This window comes from Leguminivora glycinivorella, chromosome 1 (assembly GCF_023078275.1).
Source record: "Leguminivora glycinivorella isolate SPB_JAAS2020 chromosome 1, LegGlyc_1.1, whole genome shotgun sequence".
Taxonomy (NCBI): domain Eukaryota; kingdom Metazoa; phylum Arthropoda; class Insecta; order Lepidoptera; family Tortricidae; genus Leguminivora; species Leguminivora glycinivorella.
In genome coordinates this window covers 3236269-3258149 of record NC_062971.1, presented here as the reverse complement: position 1 = coordinate 3258149, position 21881 = coordinate 3236269, and the positions used below count along the sequence as shown (strand labels likewise).

Genomic DNA, 21881 nt, shown 5'->3' with positions numbered 1-21881 from the left:
ACTTAAACAAAGATTTATTAAACAAACAGTACCTATCTTTATTTACTGGTTGTCTTGTATAGTAACCTCAATAAAACAACATGAATCATCTAATATTTTCAAACAAAAACACCCAATAAAAAAACTATAACCACAAGAACCCAACACATTGAGGTACCTACTCTCTACACTAGCACGAAACATTAATCATTGATCATCTATTCTTCTTAATCAGATCAATCTTCTTAACCATACATAGTACACGTATTACAGCAAAATAAATGACTAAAACGACTCCAACCACCAGAGACATCAGGTCTAGATACATCTTCTGGTACCAGGGCACCAGGAGCGCAGGAGAGCGCAGATGCGGCGCGCCGCGCGTGCGCACCACGCGCTCCACCCACTGCACCAGCTCCGCGCCCGTCGCACGCCGGTCGTGGTACATCAGGGACAACTCGCGCGCGACCTCACGGTACCTGAAGCGATTTGAGTACTAAATCAGTTTGGAGTCACCTACATACCTACACACTATCGCTAAATAAGAGGTCGACAACGCGCATGGGATTGACTGGGTATCGTTTATCAAAACTTAGAAATAAGTACATTTGCACGCGCTATATGATAAACTGCCCGCGCCGCTAGCCGCTCAGCCCGTTTCGCGCGCGATGACAGGGCGGCAACGGGGAGAGTAGAGCAGTCGCTAGACGGAGCACTCATGCCTGACTGGTCTTCATTTGACTCGAAACATGTCGCCGAACGCGATATATTAAAAGAGTGAGTACTTAGGTACATCCCTATTTTTAATATGTCTCACGAAAGTTTAAGGTCTATAATCCATATTCACTTAGTGGCACTCTTATGAAACCATAGCGGCGTGCGGCGAAGGCAGTCTACCAAAGGAATGAACGCATTTCCCGCGCACCGCTTATGTTCGCTCCTCTCAAAGCTCATAGTTGCTATCTCTAGCAACTATGAGCTTTGAGAGGAGCGAACATCTCGCTCGGGCCGGCCACGAGCTGCCGCGCGACTTGAAAGCGGAGATTCAGGAGATGATCGGTAACCCCAAGTAAGTTTATGACTTTAGAGATTAAGAGATAAAGTCATAAACTTACTTGGGGTTACCGATCATCTCCTGAATCTCCGCTTTCAAGTCGCGCGGCAGCTCGTGGCCGGCCCGAGCGTATCGCGCGAAGCCTTTCAGCACGGCCCTGAACACGTTGCGGAACTGGTCCCCGAAGATCGGCACACCGAGGTTGGGCACGGCGGAGTGGAGGGCCTCGGTGGTGGAAAGAAGACGTTTCACATCGGAGTGATTGTGTGTACACTCCGCCGTCTCAAAGCTATAGATAGAGTCGGACGCTTACTTAGGGTTACCAATCATCTCCTGAATCTCCGTTTTCAAATCCCGCGGCAGCTCGAGGCCGGCCCGAGCGTGCCGCGCGAAGCCTTTCTGCACGGCCCGGAATATGTTGCGGAACTGGTCCCCGAAGACGGGCACACCGAGGATGGGCACGGCGAAATGGAGCGCCTCGGTGGTGGACAGTTGGCCGCCGTGCGTGATGAAGAGGATGCAGTTTGGGTGAGCTGGGAGAAATTGTGTTGCGATACAAGTGCGGCGAAGAAGAAATTCGAAACTAGCGGCGATATATTAAACACGATCGAAAAGAGTGTTAAATCGACTCGTTACAAATTTCTTCTTCCCGTACATTGTACTACGTTTTTCAGTACATTATGATCCTCTGAAGTTTCGACATGAAGTAATGTATTACTTTGTGAACAAGTGCGGAAAAAAGCACCATGTAAAACGTTTTATGAGAGCGACAACCGGAAATAAAATAATATTTATTGGGTATTAGAGCCTTGAAATATGTGGTTCTTTATTACAGAGGGTCGTTGTGAATTTCAGTGGAAACGCCTTACGTGCCGTAAGCTTTAACCTTAGTGGCACGTCTAATCGTGAAAAGCAGTCATGTTCTTTTACATTAAGTTTTTAAATCTATCGTGAGGTATGGTTGCAATAAAACTATGGCGGCGGTGATTAAACTGCCTTAAAATTACCATTATTCATTATTTTGCTGAAACTGTTCATATAAGTACTTAGTGAGGTGACTATATATTCCTATTAATCCGCTATAGAACATTTCCATCTCAATTACAGTGTATGACTTGAAGCATTTAAAGGTACCCTGTTTTACGTAACTTTAAATGTAGCAGCAAGCATTCAGTCTCACTTTATGTAAAAAGTTCAATTTTATTTATGTTTTACCTAAAACACTTTGCTGCGGTACGAAGCTGAAGATGTGGACGTTCTTGGGCACATTCTCCGGCGTTTCTTCCAGTTTCCAAATGACAGTTTGCCTCAAACTCCCGAACATGGCCAGGAGGCCTTGTTTCAGGGTGTCTGGCATGCGCCTGGACTTCAGTAGAGATCCCATACTGAAGTATATTACTCCGTCGTGCGCGTCATCCATGATCTTTAGTAAATTCTGCAAAGTCATGAAATAAATTGAGAGTATTTATGATTACCCTCAAACATGTACACGTTTATCTACAAACGTACATTCTTCTCTTGGGTGAGCTTTTTCAGATCATATCGTCTGAGATAGATACTTGTAGGTATGAGCAAATCATCAATAGGTAATCTGACGGACTAATCGGACTATACCTACATACATATATCCCAGAGGGATGGGAAGATATCACGGATTTACATTTGCTACGATCCTGACAAACCACTTACATTTCACTCCACGTGATATCGTTCCCCATACGAGTATATGCCGGATTATAACCCGTTGTCTAAACAGCAATGTGTAAATCGTCTGCAATAGACGCAAAGGCCTGTGATGATGATGATAACCATTGATAAACCTTAATATGCTGAAACAAAATTTTGTCCCTAGGTTATTTTTGTCAGTATGTTTAACAAGTTTTATACAAGTCGCACTTACATGAGGTAAAGGCTCCTCCTGAATATGGAACCCAGCTACGGGTACATAGCTCTGCGGTAGTTTGATGGCCAGCCCCGTGGCCGCGTGCGAGTTGCCCAGCATGAGCGAGGCGTTGTACTTGACGGCTTCAAGCGGCGGCAGCCGCCGGCCCCGCGCCGCCGCCGCCCGCCCGAACGCTCGCTCGTACAACGCTTGCTCTTCCGACATCAGCTGCCTGTTAAATATTATTACCAGGGCCCGTAACTTTCATGCCGATGACATCAATTTGACGTCACGCTGCATATAGGTGAATCAAATAGTTTTATTGTAATAATTAATCATTATTCATTCATCAATTTAATCATTATAAATGACTTCAAAAGTAAGTTATTCATACGTGGAATAATTAATACCTACTTGATACGTGAAACGAAATAGAAACAATTTGTTTTGTTTTAATAATTTATTGAAATATGGTAACAAAACTATTTAATAAAATATATGTATAAAAATAAACAAATAATCTTATTTACTTTTCAAGTATCAGTAGGTATTAATTATTTCACGTATAAATAGATTAGTTTTGAAGTCATGATTAAAATGATTGATGAATAATGATCGGATCAATTATTAAAACTTTTGAATCATTATATTTGCAGCGTGACGTCAAATTGATGTCATCAGCATGAAAGTTACGGGCCCTGATTATTACTATTATTTAACCCTTAAATGCATGAATTTTTCTTTTAACGAGATATTAATATATGTGATAGATAATGGTTTTCTGACTTTGGGAAAAATAATAAAAAAAATATTTAAGATCGATTTTTATACTAAATCAGTGTTAGAAGTTAAATAGGCCAAATGTTATTTATATAAATATATCGTAATTGGTAAGTTTTATTTAAAAAAAAATACTACTATTAAAAAGGTACACTATTTGTGAAACCTTTATGATAAAATGTTTAAACATAAACTAATTACTAACTCCGAAAAAATCAGCCTAAATCACATACTAAAAATCGCCATCGTCCTGTTTTTTAACACTTTTCCGCCATTTCATCTTAAGGAGGAGGAGGGTCACACTGAGCAACTTTCATAATGGGGCAACACTAAATTGTGATAATTTTTTTTCTTAACTATGACTTAATTGATAGTTAATCATCAATTAAGTCATAATTAGAACGTAATTGATAATTAGCTATCAATTAAGTACTTATCAATTAAGTCATAGTTAAGAAAAATAATCACAATTCAGTGTTGCCCCATTATGAAAGTTGCTCAGCGTGACCCTCCCCAGTACCCTGTTCACTCCTGCTCACGACTCATGAATCACCCTGTATACATCACCATGCATTTAAGGGTTAATAAGCAGACAGGCAGTTAACAAAACTGGCAAAGCTTGTATCCAGTAATCATTTTGACAGTTATCATATACAGGATGTATTCAACTAATCGTATGGGAAATGTTTTTCTCGATTATGGATTTTCTAGCCGGAAATTATTTTTTGGTCCCATTCCCATACAAGCTTTCGATCCTTGATAGGAATGGGATCGATTGACGTCAAAAAAACTGTGAAAAACGACCTTTTCCTAGCATACTGTATGTTTTTTTTTTACAAAATCTGTAAACGCCAATTTTCATAAATTAAAAATCGAAGGAAGGTCTCCTAAGATCGTTTTCCCTGTGTACTTATCATAAAAGATTTGAAGGTCTGTAATATGCTCGTCTAGTTCATTCTTAAACTCATTGTAATTTACATTTTGTGCTGGGACGCCTGGGACCCTGGGACACCTTCTGGGATCCACCATACATCGCTTTTATTAAAAAAACATGAATTAATAAGTGTGACAGAGCCTTAATAATAAGGAACCAACATAGTAGATGTTCAGGAGTATGTTTATACCGCATACAGAAACAAGCTCACCATTTCGTATACATTATGGCAAGCATGTTCCACAGCTCCGTAGCCCGCTGTGCGAAGGTGAGCGGCGGCGTGGCTCGGGAGTGCGAGCGCGGCACGTAGGCCGGGCTCGGCCACTCGTCCACCAGAGACAACACCCGCCCGTGGGGCTCCATCGACGACAGCCAGGTGAACGGGCACTTCAACACGGGGGATAGGCTGCAATACTCAAATAAATAAGTTTTTCGCAAAAAATACATTTTCGGCACAAGCTTTTATCGCCGGCTGTACTTTTCTTTCAACAGTCGTCTACTCTACTGTTTTCCGAGACGTTTAAAAACCCCTTAGGTACTCGATGGTGATACGACGTCCTTTTCATTCCTATGACCACCTTTCTGCTCTATCATCAGATCAGCTCCATGCATGATACCATAATATTGCATTGTCATGTGATTTACCTACTAGAAGAGTCATCTTTCTCACTAGGTAGATAAGAATCTGTACCGCTTGTACTTACATAATTCATGTACCTAACATAAAAAGAAATGGTCTATCCTCAGGCCGGAAAGCGTCAAATGTCAGGCTGCTGTGTTAAGTGATCTCTTCCCGGTTCCGTCCAACAGAAATATAATAAGGATACACACCTTGGTTAGTAAATAAGAAAGCCTCAGATCGCATGTTTGTTGACCTCCGCCGCGGCCGACTTAACGGCCTAGCCACGACAATGGTCTAAGGCGTTTTGCGGCAGCGGCAAGCGGTAAGTCACAAAAACAAAAACGCAGCGCGCGCGAGGCATGCCACGACTCGCGCCGCTGTTCGAAATCGCGCGCGGGTTTCACGGGCCTACCCGCGGCAGCGGCGCGCGGGGCGGCGCGCGACTCGAACAACTGTAGCGCGCCGCGCAGGCACCGCCACGACATTGGAGCGGCGCGGCCGGCCTAGGCGGCTAGATGGGGCTAGCGATTCCGCGCGAAACAAAACATTTTGTTTTTATTATGAGCGTCTTGAACCCGAAACCATTATTTAATGAAAATTGAATTGTACTTTCGCGTATGTAGTAAGTAATAATGTTTTCAAACATATTTTTGTATAGTATTTATTCGTATTTACTGTTAATTTTTTTCTAAGTGTTTATTTATATTAAGTATCATTTAACTAGCCATAAAATAAATTCCATGTACTCATATTCTCTTGTACAAGACGTAATTGACTAATTAAAGCATTCTATGCACTTTAGAGTCATATTCGACAGTAAAAAACATGTTTTTAAATATGAAAACGTTCTGGCCGCTCCTAGGCCCTGCCGCCGCTTCTAAAAGTACGTGGCATGGCTAGCGCCCGCGCGCGTTTCCCGCGCAGCCCAGCCGCCCCGCTCGCCGCCTTAGACCATTGTCGTGGCTAGGCCGTAACTGTCCTCGGTATATTATAGTAATCTACTATTTTACACTATTTGTTTCCTGTCACTTATTAACCTACCCGGCTAAAAATTCAGTGGAAATCCAATCAAGAATGACCAAGTCGAACTGTTCCTGCGGGTCCATCATCAGCTCCTGCACGCGTTTATGCGTGGCCGTGTAGTTGGCCACCATCAAGTGCCGACGTAATATGTCCAAGTGGTGGAACTCAATCTCCTTCCCCTGGCCCAGGACCTTGTCAATGTCGCAGAAGTCCTCTGTAAATTTATTGTAATTAAATGTGAAAATCCAAATCAAATTCTACATGTCTCAGGTTTGAGTCCCGCCGGGGGTGTGAATTGTTCTATTTTTCTTTCATTTAATTTAAAAATACGCATAAAAAGTGACAATTACCCGCATGAAAAACCTTCTTGATAGATGAGACGTCGATCTGCCGTAGTTCAGGAGCAGATAGTTTCGAAGGGACTGCTGTGATGTACGTCACCTAAATTGAAGTCGGTGTCAGTCAATACCTGCAACCTATATTTAGCAATAAAGTTTAACATGACAAAGAATCAGCGACACCTACTAACGGCTCAGCCACGACATTGGTCTAAGCGCGGCAGCGGTGAGCGGCAGCCATACATTGGAGCGAGACACAGTGATGAGACTTTTCATTTGCACGTATGGCTGCCGCTCACCGCTGACGCGCTTAGACCAATGTCGTGGCTGGGCCGTAAGAGAGGTGCAGTGCGTGAGTTTTCTAAATCCCTTATGTTAGCTATAATAAATAAGAAAATTAGACAAGTCAGGGTACGTAGCCGAATGGCACAAACGATCACGAAACGAAACGCTCGTAGATCTATCTATCGCTCGTACGTATTGGCGCGACAGAGCCAGACTACCTTTCGCGGCTTTTCGTTTCATGTCGCAGAAATGCCATTCGGCTACGGCACTTGTCATTCAATCACTTTCCGATAACGTCCGATTTCACTTAAAAACCGAAAGCTCTTTTGTTACCTTCACAACATCACGCACTAGCATGACAAATACGAACGTTTCCGAGAAAATACGAGAGAAAACTACTATGCACTACATCTGTCAGTGTCTGGAGAGTGTCTTTTATTCCTGCCGGTGAGTTAATTTTCTGAACTCGTGGTGGGAGTGTTTAGATATTAAAGGGCAACGAACGATTATGTAACACCACTGAAGTTGCAAGCGCCGTATGCGTGTTTGCCACTGACGCAAAAATGTAGTATAAAGTGTCAACAATCGTTGATAGAAACCCTTGTACCTCGTAGAAAACCGTATAAGGAAAAATACACTTATCAAACTTGGTTTTTTACGGGGGACAAGAGGATAGAAAACTCCAACTGATTGATGTAGAGGTACGAGGTTTAGGTTGAAATCGAAGCAAAACTCATACATTGTGGCCAGCGGCCAGCAGATGCCGCACGATCCCCTCCCCGAGGATGCTGTGGCTCCTGACCAGGGGCAGGAAACTTAGAAGAGGCCCCTTTTTGCATAGAAAGTGGCTACATCGTGTAAGTTTTGGTACCAAAATTTCTTAAGTTGGTACTTTCAACTATAGCTACTAGATGGCGGGGTCACTAAAATACGTTTCTAAAAGTTTCTATATGAAATATTCCATTTCAAGCACAGAACATTTAATGTTATTTTGTAACAAAGATTTTTATTGAAAAATTATTTTTTTACTGAGAAGTTAAATATCAGTATTTTAGAATTATCATTATTAACATTTATTACTTATTACAAACAATGTCCGAATATGCCCACCGTAAAACGAAACGTTTGGAAAAATGGCGTTACAAAAGTCATATTTTTTTAGGTTAATTTACTTGGTTTATTATTTTATTATTTATTTATCAGTTTATTATTTTTGATGTCTTTTTTATCACTTTATTAAATAAAAATTAAATGTTCCATTTTTTTTTTCAATTCAAATTCGAAATTGTGATTTTGTTAATTTCTTGTTAAAAATGAGTGAACCCGGCAGAAATAAACGGTATTGCATTTTCAGCTGTGCGGATTTGGGTAAGTAAAGTAGTTTTTGATACATTTTCCATTTGCGTGGTAATTATTTCTTCATATTTATTGCGTTGTGGTGCATACACTTGGCCTATGCGTTTTGGATATTTATAATTTTTCTTATAAGATTAAACAAGACGGTTTACCACCACATATGTTGCAGGTGCACCCATGCACGGTATTCCTCATCCGGAAAGAAAAGTCGAGTTATTTGCTATTTGGCTGTCAATTGCTGGATAGAAACTGAAGGAGACTGACCCTTGGAAGATATATAAAAAGGTTTGTGACCATCACTTTACATTACACCAGAGCAAAAAGTAGCATGCCCGGTGGCATGTGTGAATTTTGAAGGTGGGTAAATAATTATACACCATATTTTTATTGAATTCCGTTAACTTCGGCATATAGTTAGGTCCACAGAACTTAATTTAGATAGAAGAAACAAATTCATATATTTGTATAGGGGCCGAGCGTGTCAAATTTTGTACTGAAGTTGATTCTTGCCTGTAATTTTGAATATGTCTCAGGCTCTTGATTGTTCATAATTTTTGTGTTGTTGCAATTGAATATCACGTAACAAGGCATTTTTTATGTTTTGGTTGACTTCAACTTACAAAAATTGACGCCCGAAAGCTGCAAGCTGCGAGTAAAGACGGACAACTCAGTGGATTTCACTGAGTTCATTTGACACGCTAAGTAGATACGTTTGCTTGATCTATGGTTTATATCTGTGGTTAGGTCCATTATAGGAAACAGAATAGCATGGTTAGTTTTTTTTATTTCGTAACTTTTTTTTGAAAAATCCCATACACCTGCAATAGATGTTACATCAATTGCGGTTAAGAAACGGGCTCTGTGTGTTTGATATGCGATTTAGTACGAGTTCTTAACCAGTCCCGTCTGGCAGAAAGCATGAAATTTATGTAGCTTATAGGGCATGTATGTAGCTTATAGGGTTATAAGAAAAAATAGAAGTAGAAACACGCCGAGCTGTCAATGTTTCCCCTCTTTCCCCCCACTTTTGTATCCCTGTTTTCAGTTTTTTTATATTTCCATGAAAACCGTAAAAGCTACAATAATAACGTCTAAAAGAAGTATATTCTCTATAAAATTCCCTACAATATTGTCTTTGTTAGCTAGAACTTATAATTTTCAAACTATGCTCATTTTCCCTTTGCCATATTTGTGTTTGGTGACCAGTAGGATAAGTAAGGCCAGCGACTTTGCACTTTTGCCTGTGGCGACGCTGCTTGGCAAAATTGTTCCTTGGGTCAAACTGATCCGATTTACCCCAATAGTCATGAAATCGCACGTGACTACTCCCCACAAAGAGAAGGGGAAGGGGCCGGTTTCCTAGATGAAATCTATGCAATACTTCTTCTTGCTCCTAGCGACTAGGGCAAATCGTATATCATTTCCGTGTTAATCGTTTCTGCAAAAATCGTTGCTCCTTTTCATACAAAAAATAACGATTTTATAACAAAATAATGTTTTTTGGGTTCCGTAGTCAACTAGGAACCCTTATAGTTTCGCCGTGTCTGTCTGTCCGTCCGTCCGTCCGTCCGTCCGTCCGTCCGTCCGTCCGCGGATAATCTCAGTAACCGTTAGCACTAGAAAGCTGAAATTTGGTACCAATATGTATATCAATCACCAGAACCCCAAAGGCGGCGGTTTTTTTTTTCTTAAAAATTATTACATTATCCGATCCGATATTGAATGTCGGACCGATATCCTATACATTAATTACAGGCGCCATATTGGGTTTTTTCTACTGAAATCCATCCGACATCCGATATCGGGTCGGATACTGTGATAACGGCCTTAGGGTCATTACGCACCAGATCGGTCGTCATATATTATGGGTTCGTAGCAAAAATGTACAAAACGGAACCCATATAGTTTCATCATGTCTGCCTGTCCATATGTCATTGAATTATTAATTTTGATAACAAGTAATTTTTTCCTAATTCTTATTTATAACTGCAGGTTCATCACAGTTCCTGCACAAGGAAAGTAAATCTGCACAAAAGGACATCAGAAGTTTAAAGAACAAGTTGAGGAAGTCAGTGAAACAGGCAGGACATAAAAAAGCAAGACTCGCCACGGTTTCTAACCTGTTACATAGATCTGACGATATGGCAAGATTTACAAAAAATATGAGCCGATCATGCCGCATTTTTACGGGCATGCAATAACGCCAAGCATCAAAAAAACCAAAAGGAAGAAGATATAACATGGAAGAAAAAGTATTGGCGCTATCCATTTTCAAGAAAAGCCCTAAATGCTATAATTTATTGTATAAATATTTTAAATTATCATCAGCAAAATCATTGAAAAACTTGTGCGACATAAAAATATTGCCAGGTATTAACAATTGCATTTTTGAAAAATTAAAAGAAACTGTTGATGAGCTCATTGAAGAAGACCGATTGTGCACTTTAATGTTCGATGAAATGTCACTGACACCTCATGTTCAATATAACCCTGGAACAGATGAACTGAAAGGTTTTGTAAGCCACGATGATAAATTAAAAATCGCCAACCATGCCATGGTTTTCATGGTAAAAGGTATAAAAAAGAATTTCAAACAACCTCTGGCATACTATTTCACACAAAGTCTGAAAACGATTGAATTAAAGTAAAGGCGATTATAAAAGAAGGCTATACACAAAACTGGCCTTAAAGTGATATGCACGGTGTGTGATCAAGGGGCAACGAACGTGAGCGCTATAAACAGTCTCGTTAAAGACACTAGAGAAATGTATATAAAGGCAGGAAAACAATGGCGGGAGGAATGTTTCGAAGTCGAAGGAGCCAAAATTATTCCACTTTACGATGTCCCCCATCTTATCAAAGGATTACGAAATAATCTGTTAAACAAAGATATACAGTATAAAGATTCAAGCCAAAATGATAAAATTATAAAATGAGAGTTCTTCGAACAGCTTTATGAAGCCGATAAAACACGCGGAGAGCTTAGGTAAGTCAGCATTCATAATTACCAGGGTTCGAAAATATTCGATATTTATAATTAATATCAAAGTATCGGATATTTATGATATAGTATATCGGATATATATCAGCATTGATATATCCATTTTGTATGGAAGGCATATTATTTTGTTGCACTATTTATGAATATAACTTCAAGTTCAAATAAGGAAAAATCTTCAAAAAACATAACATTCAGTAGAAAAACAGAATCAAACACAAAAAAAAAATATCTTTAACAATGTAAAAATTTTTTTAAACCATTTTTGTATTGCAAAATTTATAAAAAAATTGTGTGTTTTTATTGAATTCCGTTAACTTCGGCATATATTTAGGTCCATTATAGGAAACAGAATGGCAAAGTTAGATTTGTTAAATTCGTATTTTTTCTAAAAAAACCATACACCTGCGATATATGTTAACTTCGATTGCTGTTGAGAAACGGGCTTTACAATTAACTCACACTAAGTAAGTGTCAAAACTATGTCATGTCAATCGCGTATCAAACACACAGAGCCCGTTTCTTAACAGCAATTGATGTAAAATCTATCGCAGGTGTATGGGATTTTTAGAAATTAGCGCGACCTGTATTGTATGTCGGTTTTCAGGGATAATTATTTATATTGTTAATGCAATTCAACAGTTGTTATTTAATTCGAAACAAAATATTTTACACTAGGTTTTTTACATTTTCCTGAGAGGGTTCCTTTTCTATGACCTCACTTACCTCACTAGTAGTGTACATATCAGAGTGTTCTTGCTGAAATGTAATATTATTTTAGCACTAATGTATTAATTTTGTTCCTTGTCTATTTTCAGGAGCCTTCACAAACTAAGCCTTCAAAAAGATGAGAGTGAAGATGGCTGCCCAGATTTTTAGTCATAGCGTGGCTACAACAACAGACCATTTCGTTGCCAGAGGACTCTTGCCCGAGGAATGTCGACAGTTAATAAATCCTGTTCTCTTGATTGATAAGCTATTCGTTAGCTTGAATGCTGGTACATTTCATGTGCCAAATGGCAAATTATATAGAGGAGCTGTGCGCAAAACATCAGAGCACCATGAACTGTGGCGAAAGGCAATAACTTTTTTTAAAAATGCTAAATTTTTATCAAAAAAGAAGATAGGAAACAAAATTAGACTCGTCGAAACAAATATTCCTAGTACAAAAAATTTAATTAAAACTATCGAGGGAATGCAAGCCATCTGGAAAATTCTTAGCCAAAAATATTCTCTAGATAGCATGTTAACAAGAAATTTTAATCAGGACCCGGTTGAAAACTTTTTTGGAAATATTAGAAGCTTGGGAGTACGAAACAATTCGCCAACATGCACTACTTTTGAAGGTTCATTTAAATCTCTGCTCTTAACCCTTAATTTGGCAGAGACTCTGGTGACATAAATTTTCCGATTTTACTTAATATATTGAATTACAGGTGTTTTTAAAGCGTCCGAAAAATATTTAAAAAAAATCTAGATTTATTAGTTTTGGAAAAAAAAATATGTCCGCCACAGCGGACTCTGCCAAATATTGGGATAAATTAATATGTCCGCTGAGGCGGACACTGCCAAACATACGGTCATTTAAAATAAACAAGTATTTCTTAACATATATTTATTTTAAAAATTAACAAATATAATAATTTTGTATGAAAATCAAACTGACACATATTTATAGTCAAATATCATAATTTTAACTTTTTTCCGACTTTTTGGCCAGATTACACAGGCCGTGATTACGACAGACTGATGTGACAGTGATGTCTCAGCAAAATGTCGTCGAAGATGTAAACAACACAAAACTACCCGAAATTAATTATATCAATGTTCGGGGCAGACAAAGAAATTATAAATTTTGATCTACCCGGTTTTCATTAATGTTTATTGCCCCTCGCGCGACATGTAACATTCACAATATCCGCGCACTACGTATACCTAAAAGTGCCAAAATTTTAACTGCTTGGTCCAGCACCACACGCTGTTGGATTAAATAAAAAATCTAAGCATAAAAGCAGGCCACCAAAACAAGAAAATCAAAATAATAAACAAAACAATATAATAATTTGTTACAATACGTGTCACCGTAACATTGGCATAGTCCGCCACGGCGGACAAATCGTATTTAGTATATATTTGGCACTGTCCGGTGCGGCGGACAACTTGTTTAGATGATGATTATGAGTATTAGATATTGAGAAATAAATTGAAAACATAACCACTTGCAACTATTATGTAATATATTTTATTATTTATACAACAGAAATACCCTGTTCTTACAAAAACCAAAAGAAAAACGCATAAATATTTTGCTAAAAACAGTTGACTTCTGATGCGGTGCCATCTTGACGAGTAACTGTCAAACGAGTGTAGACAGTGGTCAAATAGTATTTTTATACAAAGCATGTATCATAAAAGAGTCTCTTTCCATATGTTAAATTAAATAAAATTCTACCTAAAAAGCGAAATATTTTTTATTATCACCTGTCCGTCCCACCGGACTTTGCCAAATTAAGGGTTAAATAACTTTAGTTCCCAACAGGCAATCAACGCGAATTGCGAAGAAGATTTCAATTCATACTTGCAAACTTTAGATTTTTTTTTAGACGAAAATAAAAAAAATAAAGTTTAAAAAAACAGAACGATATGCAAATAAACGAAAAACTTATGGAATCATTAACATCAGAGTCGACAAACAATGCCAATTCGTCTACGCAGGCGCAATAATTATGTTTGTGGCTGGGTCCTAACTAAATGTTTAAAAAAAAAAACACAATGTTCTCTATGTCGAAACTCTTTGCTCGCAAACAAAAATGGAAAAGGTACTCTCATGCAGGCTAGAGAATATACCAACAAGATTTGGCTTTGCTATCCATCGGATGCATTATACAATAGTTTTAGAGAAATACAGGACATAACAGTCACATACAGTGCTGGACAAAATGCATCATACACCGACATATAAAATAAACTTTCTATCATAATTTTTTTACCCTTAAGCCCCATTTAGATGGTACGAGTTTCTCGCCCGTTTTGGTCGAGAAACTCGTATGACATTATCGTATGCGATAATCGCCTGGCGATTATCGTACGAAAACGTTTACATTGGTGCGAGAAATAAAAACTCGCATACGAGTATCGTATGCGATACTCGCCAGGCGATTATCGCCAGGCGAAATAGTTTAGACGGAGAGTTGAATTTTCGGGAAATATTTCCATAACATTTCTCGACTCGTCTAAACCGGTTCTCGTATGACATTTCTTCTCGAACGTGCGATTATCGCACGAATCGGAGCGAACCGATTTTCATGCGAGTTTTGCCTGTCAACTTGCGTGCTTAGTTGCTAATTAATTAATTATAAACACATATATTACATGCTTTTTTATAATGTTGGATATAATTTACTTTGGATTTATTTGAATTTAAGAGGAATAGTACCCAATAATATTAAAAACACTATAAAATATTTATGACGGTCTAAATAATAATTATATAATAGGGAAAATAATGAATTCGACCGTAGCGTTACCTAGTTAATAAAATCTTGGTTGCGATACTTGCTATTAGGTTTAGGATATTATTGAACATAAAATATAGATAAGATTTATTTTAAATGATAGCATTCACTATATAATATTGATAATGATAACCCTAATTTATTTTTGGCTTTAGCTGTTACTGAGAGTTAGCTGTAAATATAAAAATACCATGGTTTCTGTTTCTAGATAAAGAGAATTAATTTCGACTGTAGCGCATAAACTCGTATACGATTCTCGCATACGTGTTTTGTTTACACGGAGACATACAAACATCAAAGGTGAGGCGATTATCGCCTCCTCCCGAGCGATATCGTACGCATAGTTTACATGATACGATATTTTTTCTCGTACTTCGATAATCGTACGTTCGAGGCGAGAAACTCGTACCATCTAAATGGGGCTTTAAACTTAACATCACAGTTGTGTTGGAAAACTTTTAGCTAATTTCATGGCGTACAACATACAGACAATATCATATCAATGATTGTACAATTATTGTTTAACATGGGTATAAATATTAGTACTTTTGGCTCTGAACAAATTTGATCATACAATAAAATAGTAATAGTAATTAAAATACGAATGAAATGCAATGTACAAGTGTGTATGGCTTTCATCTGCTTTAGATATTGCTGCTTGTCTCATAGGAACATTTTCAGTTACAAACTGAAGGTATTTATCCAACCCAAGCTTTTTCCTGTGTGCCTACTAAAGTAGGCAAAGTGGGTATAATTCAGAATAACATTGGATATTTTCTTTGTTTTTCCAAAAACTTCCTTAAATTTTGGCTAGGATTGATAACATGACACTATGTTAGCCATTGAAGCTTCTTAATCCTATGAATCACAACGAACGCATGAAATAGACATTCTAGTATTTTCTTTCAGTCATCTTTATTAAACACATCATATATATTCAGACGGGCGATGGCTGAAAAATAATACCAGTATGTATATCTCATGCGTTTGTTATGATTAATAGGAATGAATAGCTTGAATGGCTAACATAATCTCATGTAATCAATCCATGCCAAAATTTAAGGAAGTTTTTGGAAAAATAAAGAAAATATCAAATGTCATTCTGAATTATACCCACTTTGCCTACTTTAGTAGGCACACAGGAAAAAGCTTGGGTTAGATAAATACCTTCAGTTTCTAACAGAAAATGTTCCTCCGAGACAATCAGCGATATCTAAAGCAGATGAAAGCCATACACACTACTACATTGCATTTCATTCGTATTTTAATTACTGTATGATCAAATTTGTCCAGAGCCTAAAGTACTGATATTTATATTAATTATACTCATGTAAAAAATTAATTGTACGATCATTGATATGTTATTATCTGTATATTATAAGCCATGAAATTAGCTAAAAGTTTTCCAATACAACTGTGATATTAAGTTTAAGGGTAAAGAAATTACAATAGAAAGTTTATTTTATATTATCAGTGTATGATGCATTTTGTCCAGCACTTACTGTATTTAAAAACAATTTTGAGTAAAAATAATATAAAAGAAAATATAATGAATTTAACAGATTCTTTTGTCGCCTTTCCTTCGAATTGTGGAGAGCATCATGATTCATTTAAACATTTTTTCACTAAAACTACTAATAATGTATTAATACATAGTTGGTGTCGCTCTGTAAATAGAATTTTGTCGAGGAAGCAAACATATACAGAGAACGACGATCCTATTAAAAAAAGTGCTCAAATTTATTACAATATTCATAAAAATAAGAAATAATTATTTATATTAATATTAATACTTAAAATTGCAAACGGGACTCGCGAGTAACTATGTTTTTAAACTAATTTCCGTTGTTTGAAGGACGGCTTTGTCCCCGTGGCCTCGGAAAAGACAAGTCAAGAAGTCTTCTCCCAGACTACATGAACAACGCCGTTCTTCAAACGTCGTCGATTGGTTTAATCATCAATCATTCTATTTATCAATGATAACATTGAAATAATTGTGAAGGCTCGTTAAGTTTTAATGAAAATAAGTATATTTAAATTTCTGTACCTCAAAAACTATGTTTTTAACAATATTTGGTTATGCAAAATGTCATTTACTTTTGTCCTCCTAAGGCCTTATTTTGTTACTCAATAAAAGTTCAAAATTAATTTTGAATTTGTACAAAAATTTGTACACATAACACGAGGACTGAGATGACTATAAAAAGAAGTTAATGTGCTTGCATTATTTGCCATTTTTATTTCGGTTTTGGCGTAGAGCTCCTCTTGTAAAGACTGTACACGATAAAATCCGGCCATGCATAATATGGAATATTTTTTCACCGAATCCACATTTTGAAGTAATGTTTGTACTTTTATTAACCAGTATATCTTAAACTATGTAATAATAGTAGCTTTTCGTCGTGATGCATGAGTATGTGTGAGTTTCGCCGAATATAGTGCAAAGTACATTTCAATTTTTTTGTCCAGCGTTTTTTGACAATCTTCACAGGCTTCCTATCCCACTTTTCACAATTGTAGTTATATTTTTAAAAGCTGTTTTACACGCATTAGAATGTCATCATACCAAAAAAATAGTTATTGTAACTCATTTCGACATTTAGGAGTCAGGAAGACTTTCTACTCCAAGCACTGAAAGTTGTTTTTATATGGGAAAGCCAAAAAGTGTCAAAAAGTCGAACTCAGCAAAGTTAGAAAACCTCAGAACTTACTTAATCTTATTACAATCAGAAAAATGTTTACTATTGTGGAATCAGTAGGTATGTCATCAGTTATATTTTGGCTAATATTATTGAACATTAAAAAATCTTTGAAAGTTTTGTAAAGACTGCCAGAAGACAGTGGACAAAAAATACTGGTACCATGAGATATACACTGCTAAAATTCATAGACCAACTAACGTTATGGTATGTTTATATCTTTAATTTGTAGGTTGATATCCACAAATTATATGGAAACGGTCCTGCTTGAAAATTCACTTTCTATTAAAAGATTTGCCATATTATGTTTGGCCAGATTTTATCGTGTACAGTCTTTATTATAGACGTTAAAATTTCGTGAGACTGCTGCGACAGGTTTCGGGCCAATTTCCTCTTGTATTAGTGATTTATTTACTATTAGCACACTTATTGTTAATTATTTTACCCTGTCATGTAATACAATAATAATTTAAATCCTGACCAGAAATGACTATGACCGACGCTGTTATTGTGATAATGAGGTTTTATAAATCTGTAAGTACAGTATTTGTTTGTATTGTATTGTATTATATTAGATAGAAAGCTATTGCAAATATAATCTATCACGGCCATACTGACAAGTACTTCGTTCTCGAAGTACCCAATAAAATAAAAATCTTCTGATAGTGATTGATTGTATTGAATATATAAGTTTTGACCACTTGCCAAGTATCTAGACATGTTTGTCCCATCACCCGCTGCTAATGAGATAGACAAACACCAAACAAATGGCCGACCAGCGGAGTGTTTCATATATACATATACATAAAATTTGACCAATCAGTCACTTCTCAGTAATGTAATTTATAATTTAGGCCGATCAATATAATACAATTCAATACAGGTAAATATACATAGATTAACATACATTGCATCGCAGGTATATTGTGGACAGATCTCAATTCCAGAGATCTTTTTAGTAATAAATAAAAATAATGAAACTTTCCACAATTCGTTCGGCCAATCTGACAAATTATTTCAAATACTACTGAGCATCTGTTACTGTGGTGCTCAACATGTAAATCTTTCAAAAATCAAAAATATTTATTCAGCAAGTAGGCCACAGGGGCACATTTACATGTCAACATTACAATAGATAATATTATTATGATGGATTCAACTCAGTAAAAAGTTACTATAATTAATAAGAGATGTATAGAGTTTCTAAATGTCCAAGTAAATCTAAAAAATTATACGTGATAAAATAAATACAAACTGATACAAATAAAAAACTAACTAAAATAACTGTAAAAGACTCTTTCTTAGAGATTAAATATGGTCTCCATATAAAAATTCTTAGTCTTAAAGAACAATCACTGTACAAATTATATTTTTATTAATAAATTATTTGCATTTGTATTTAAACAAGCAAGGACTGAACGAAGTGAGGCACTTTAAAAAGGGCTTGAATTTCGCTAGATGTAAAATTTTTTGTCGCTTTAACCACGTTAAAGTAAAGCCCTTCAGGGCCTCACCGGCTTCTGCAACGGTTGCGATGCTGCTCCACCAGAACTCCTTGGTAAGCTCGGCGATGTTGTTGCACCACGTCTCTGCACCGTTGTCGCTTGTGGCCGGGTCGAAGACGGGTAGCGTCACGTCGTCGTCTGGGCGGCGTTTGGACACAGCATCCGCGATACTTCTTTTAATTCGGCAGATTCCATCCTGAAACTCGTTTCCAAATGTATTAGCAAATGGGTTCATGTTTCCAGCACTTCTGATGTTAGTTATATAATAAAAATAACACTATATGGTATGGATTATTGAAAGATATTAAATGATAAATAAAAATAAAAATGATTATTATTGTGGTTTTATTGAAAATAAACATATGGGTATGTTTTTAAATTCGTATAACTGTATTTGTACCACCTTTGTACATAAAAACATTATCAATATTAACAACATGTCAAACATGTATACACCTGGTTCAACACAAATCAAAATAACGTAAAAAAAGTAAATATATGAATATTCTTTAAAATAGTCTGATGGAAAGAGGATATAACAAAAACCGGGTTTATACACCTTAATTTATAAAATGTCTCAATAAGCAGAATTATATTAATACTAAGCAATATTTGAATATTATTATTTTCTTTACTAAGCAATAAACCAATATGTGAACAAATAGCAAAGCAATATCTACTATAAAAATATTTTTATTTCATTTAAATCACAGCAATATAGAAAACAATAAAATGAAGCATGATCGTACCTCTTGTTGTCTTGTCGCTTAACCAGAACAAAACTGTCTGACAACTGAGCTACCTGGCCTTTTAAGCATTTAGAACAAAGGGCAACTATGCTAGTATGACCAGTTATCATCGTTATCAGTTAACCATCTTTTAAATAAATGGACAATACATTATGATCACAATTATCATCTTTACGAAACTTCAAATCACATAAGATATTTGTTTTCTTAGATTACATTACAGTAAAATACAATTAAATTTTAGATAGGAATAATAAACACTAAACTGAAACATCAACGTCCAAGTAACCAAATTGTGATACTAATAATGAGGGTAGTTTACAATTCTGAAATGTTACTATGACACAATCTTTAAACATAATGAGGTTTTATAAATCTGTAAGTACAGTATTTGTTTGTATTGTATTGTATTATATTAGATAGAAAGCTATTGCAAATATAATCTATCACATGCGGTGACAATTCAGCATAATACCTATGAAGAAAATAGTTTTTATGAAATTCCGCAACAAGGTGCCTAGTCATGTATTTCTGGTCAGGCTTGCTTAAATAAATACATCTCATTGTTGGTGACTACGAGAGCCCGGAATGTAATAATTATAGGTAAACATGTGTGCGTGCACACATACATAAGATTTAGTATAGCAAAAACACGCTTGGGGCGCTTGCATCAACGTGCGTCCACGTTTGGTCGAGAGATGGCTCTCTTTTTATAATACTATTATTATACTCTTTGCTCCTGACGCCGGGCAGCGGGAACACCAGCAGGATCCTGTAGCTGCAGCCCCAGCCCAGCACGGACAGCAGGATTATGCTCGTCGAAAGCCTCATTGCTTCTGGAATATACCTAATAATCACAAAAGACATGCCTATCAAGGTCAATGAGAAATACTGTTATTTTATATAAATTAAGGACAGAAGTTACTATCAACTCACACTTTTTGGTTTAGATAACTTAATACTATCTTTACTTTATTATGAGTTTATACGGTCGGTTATCAGGTTTTCTTCTGACCTCGCGGTTCTAATTACATGTCATTGTCATATGTATAAATGAAAAAAATAATTTGTTAATATTTACCTACGTAGGAAAGGTGTAATTTCTTATACAACCATCTCTAATTCTTTACTGGTACATATTATTGGTAAACTGTTCAACTGAGACAAGGTACGTACGTATTGAGCTATCAATGGAATGTTTTATAGCAGGTTTAATTACACTGAAATCGTGCCATGTCGCACGCGCAAATCTGTTATCTGTTAAAAAAAGACATGTAACTATTGTTACCTATAAGTACTTATTTCATTTTCATTCTTGTTTGTTACACTTATACGAGTCTAAACGTGTATAAGAAATAAAACGAAAATATTAAAATGCAATGGTGATTATATTTTTTTTTCTCCAAAGTTAAATAATGCATATTATAAACATGAAATAACCATAGAACAAAATATTTAAAACTATGTACAAGTGATATTCTCATGCTTTGTATGGGAAGATAATATATTTAGGATTGCTAATAAGGACCAGCCTCATGCAATCTCGCAATATTGTTCGAAACATTTAGGTAACGTTGATTTTAGAGTCGTATTTACCTTTAACATCACAGTCATTATGCGTTTTCACTTTATCCCATACGATATCGGATGTAGGACGATATGCTATACTTATATTAAAGGCGCCATCTTTGATTTTTGTCTTTGACGTCCTTATTACATCCGATGTCGGATCGGATAATGTTAAAACGTTCTAATTCAGTTGCTGTTACACATAAAATTATTCTAAACTAACTCTGAAATGCTTGTCCAGCGACAAGGTGGAAATACAAGAAACTATGTGAAAATATGACATTTAGGTAACATATGCTTCTGGCCGAAAACCGGCAACTTTCGCCCGTACGGGCTAAACGAAGTTATCGATTGCTAGCAAAACAGTACACATACAAGAACAGGACAGTCAATAAGCAAGGTTCAGATCACACAAATTTGTGTAAAACAAGAGAAACATGTCTTATTTTACTGTACTGTAAATACTGTAATACACTACTGTTTAGTACTTTGTACGCGTAGACTTATGTCAGAGGGGCTGTACTGTAGTTATAATAAAATTATTATTTAAAGTAAAATATTTTCTTCCCATAACATAGCCAAAAAGTGACATA

General features: G+C 36.5%; 1 protein-coding gene and 1 long non-coding RNA gene across 2 annotated transcripts; one reads left to right on the top strand and one right to left on the bottom strand.

The window, feature by feature from the left end:
* Positions 1 to 61: 61 nt before the first annotated feature.
* On the bottom strand, positions 62 to 20923 carry LOC125233103 (UDP-glucosyltransferase 2-like). The gene is made up of 10 exons (XM_048139001.1): positions 20801 to 20923; positions 20464 to 20566; positions 7637 to 7699; positions 6625 to 6715; positions 6293 to 6488; positions 4841 to 5035; positions 2934 to 3147; positions 2249 to 2468; positions 1347 to 1566; positions 62 to 458 (listed from the first exon to the last, which is right to left on the bottom strand). The coding sequence occupies exons 2-10, from the start codon at positions 20548 to 20550 to the stop codon at positions 194 to 196; spliced, it is 1551 nt and encodes a 516-aa protein (XP_047994958.1). The 5' UTR covers positions 20551 to 20566; positions 20801 to 20923; the 3' UTR covers positions 62 to 193.
* LOC125233181 lies at positions 8139 to 12729 on the top strand. Its single transcript, XR_007177836.1, has 4 exons — positions 8139 to 8265; positions 8423 to 8538; positions 10246 to 11239; positions 12070 to 12729. It is a non-coding gene; the product is annotated as an uncharacterized LOC125233181 (long non-coding RNA).
* Positions 20924 to 21881: the final 958 nt, after the last annotated feature.

Coding starts and splice junctions, on each gene's coding strand:
- LOC125233103 (XM_048139001.1), bottom strand. CDS start 20,550: ATGAGGCTTTCGACGAGCATAATCCTGCTGTCCGTGCTGGGCTGGGGC. Junction 6,716..7,636: donor TGCTGGCCGCTGGCCACAAT/GTATGAGTTTTG, acceptor ACTTCAATTTAG/GTGACGTACATCACAGCAGT. Junction 2,469..2,933: donor AGGAGGAGCCTTTACCTCAT/GTAAGTGCGACT, acceptor ATGACTTTGCAG/AATTTACTAAAGATCATGGA.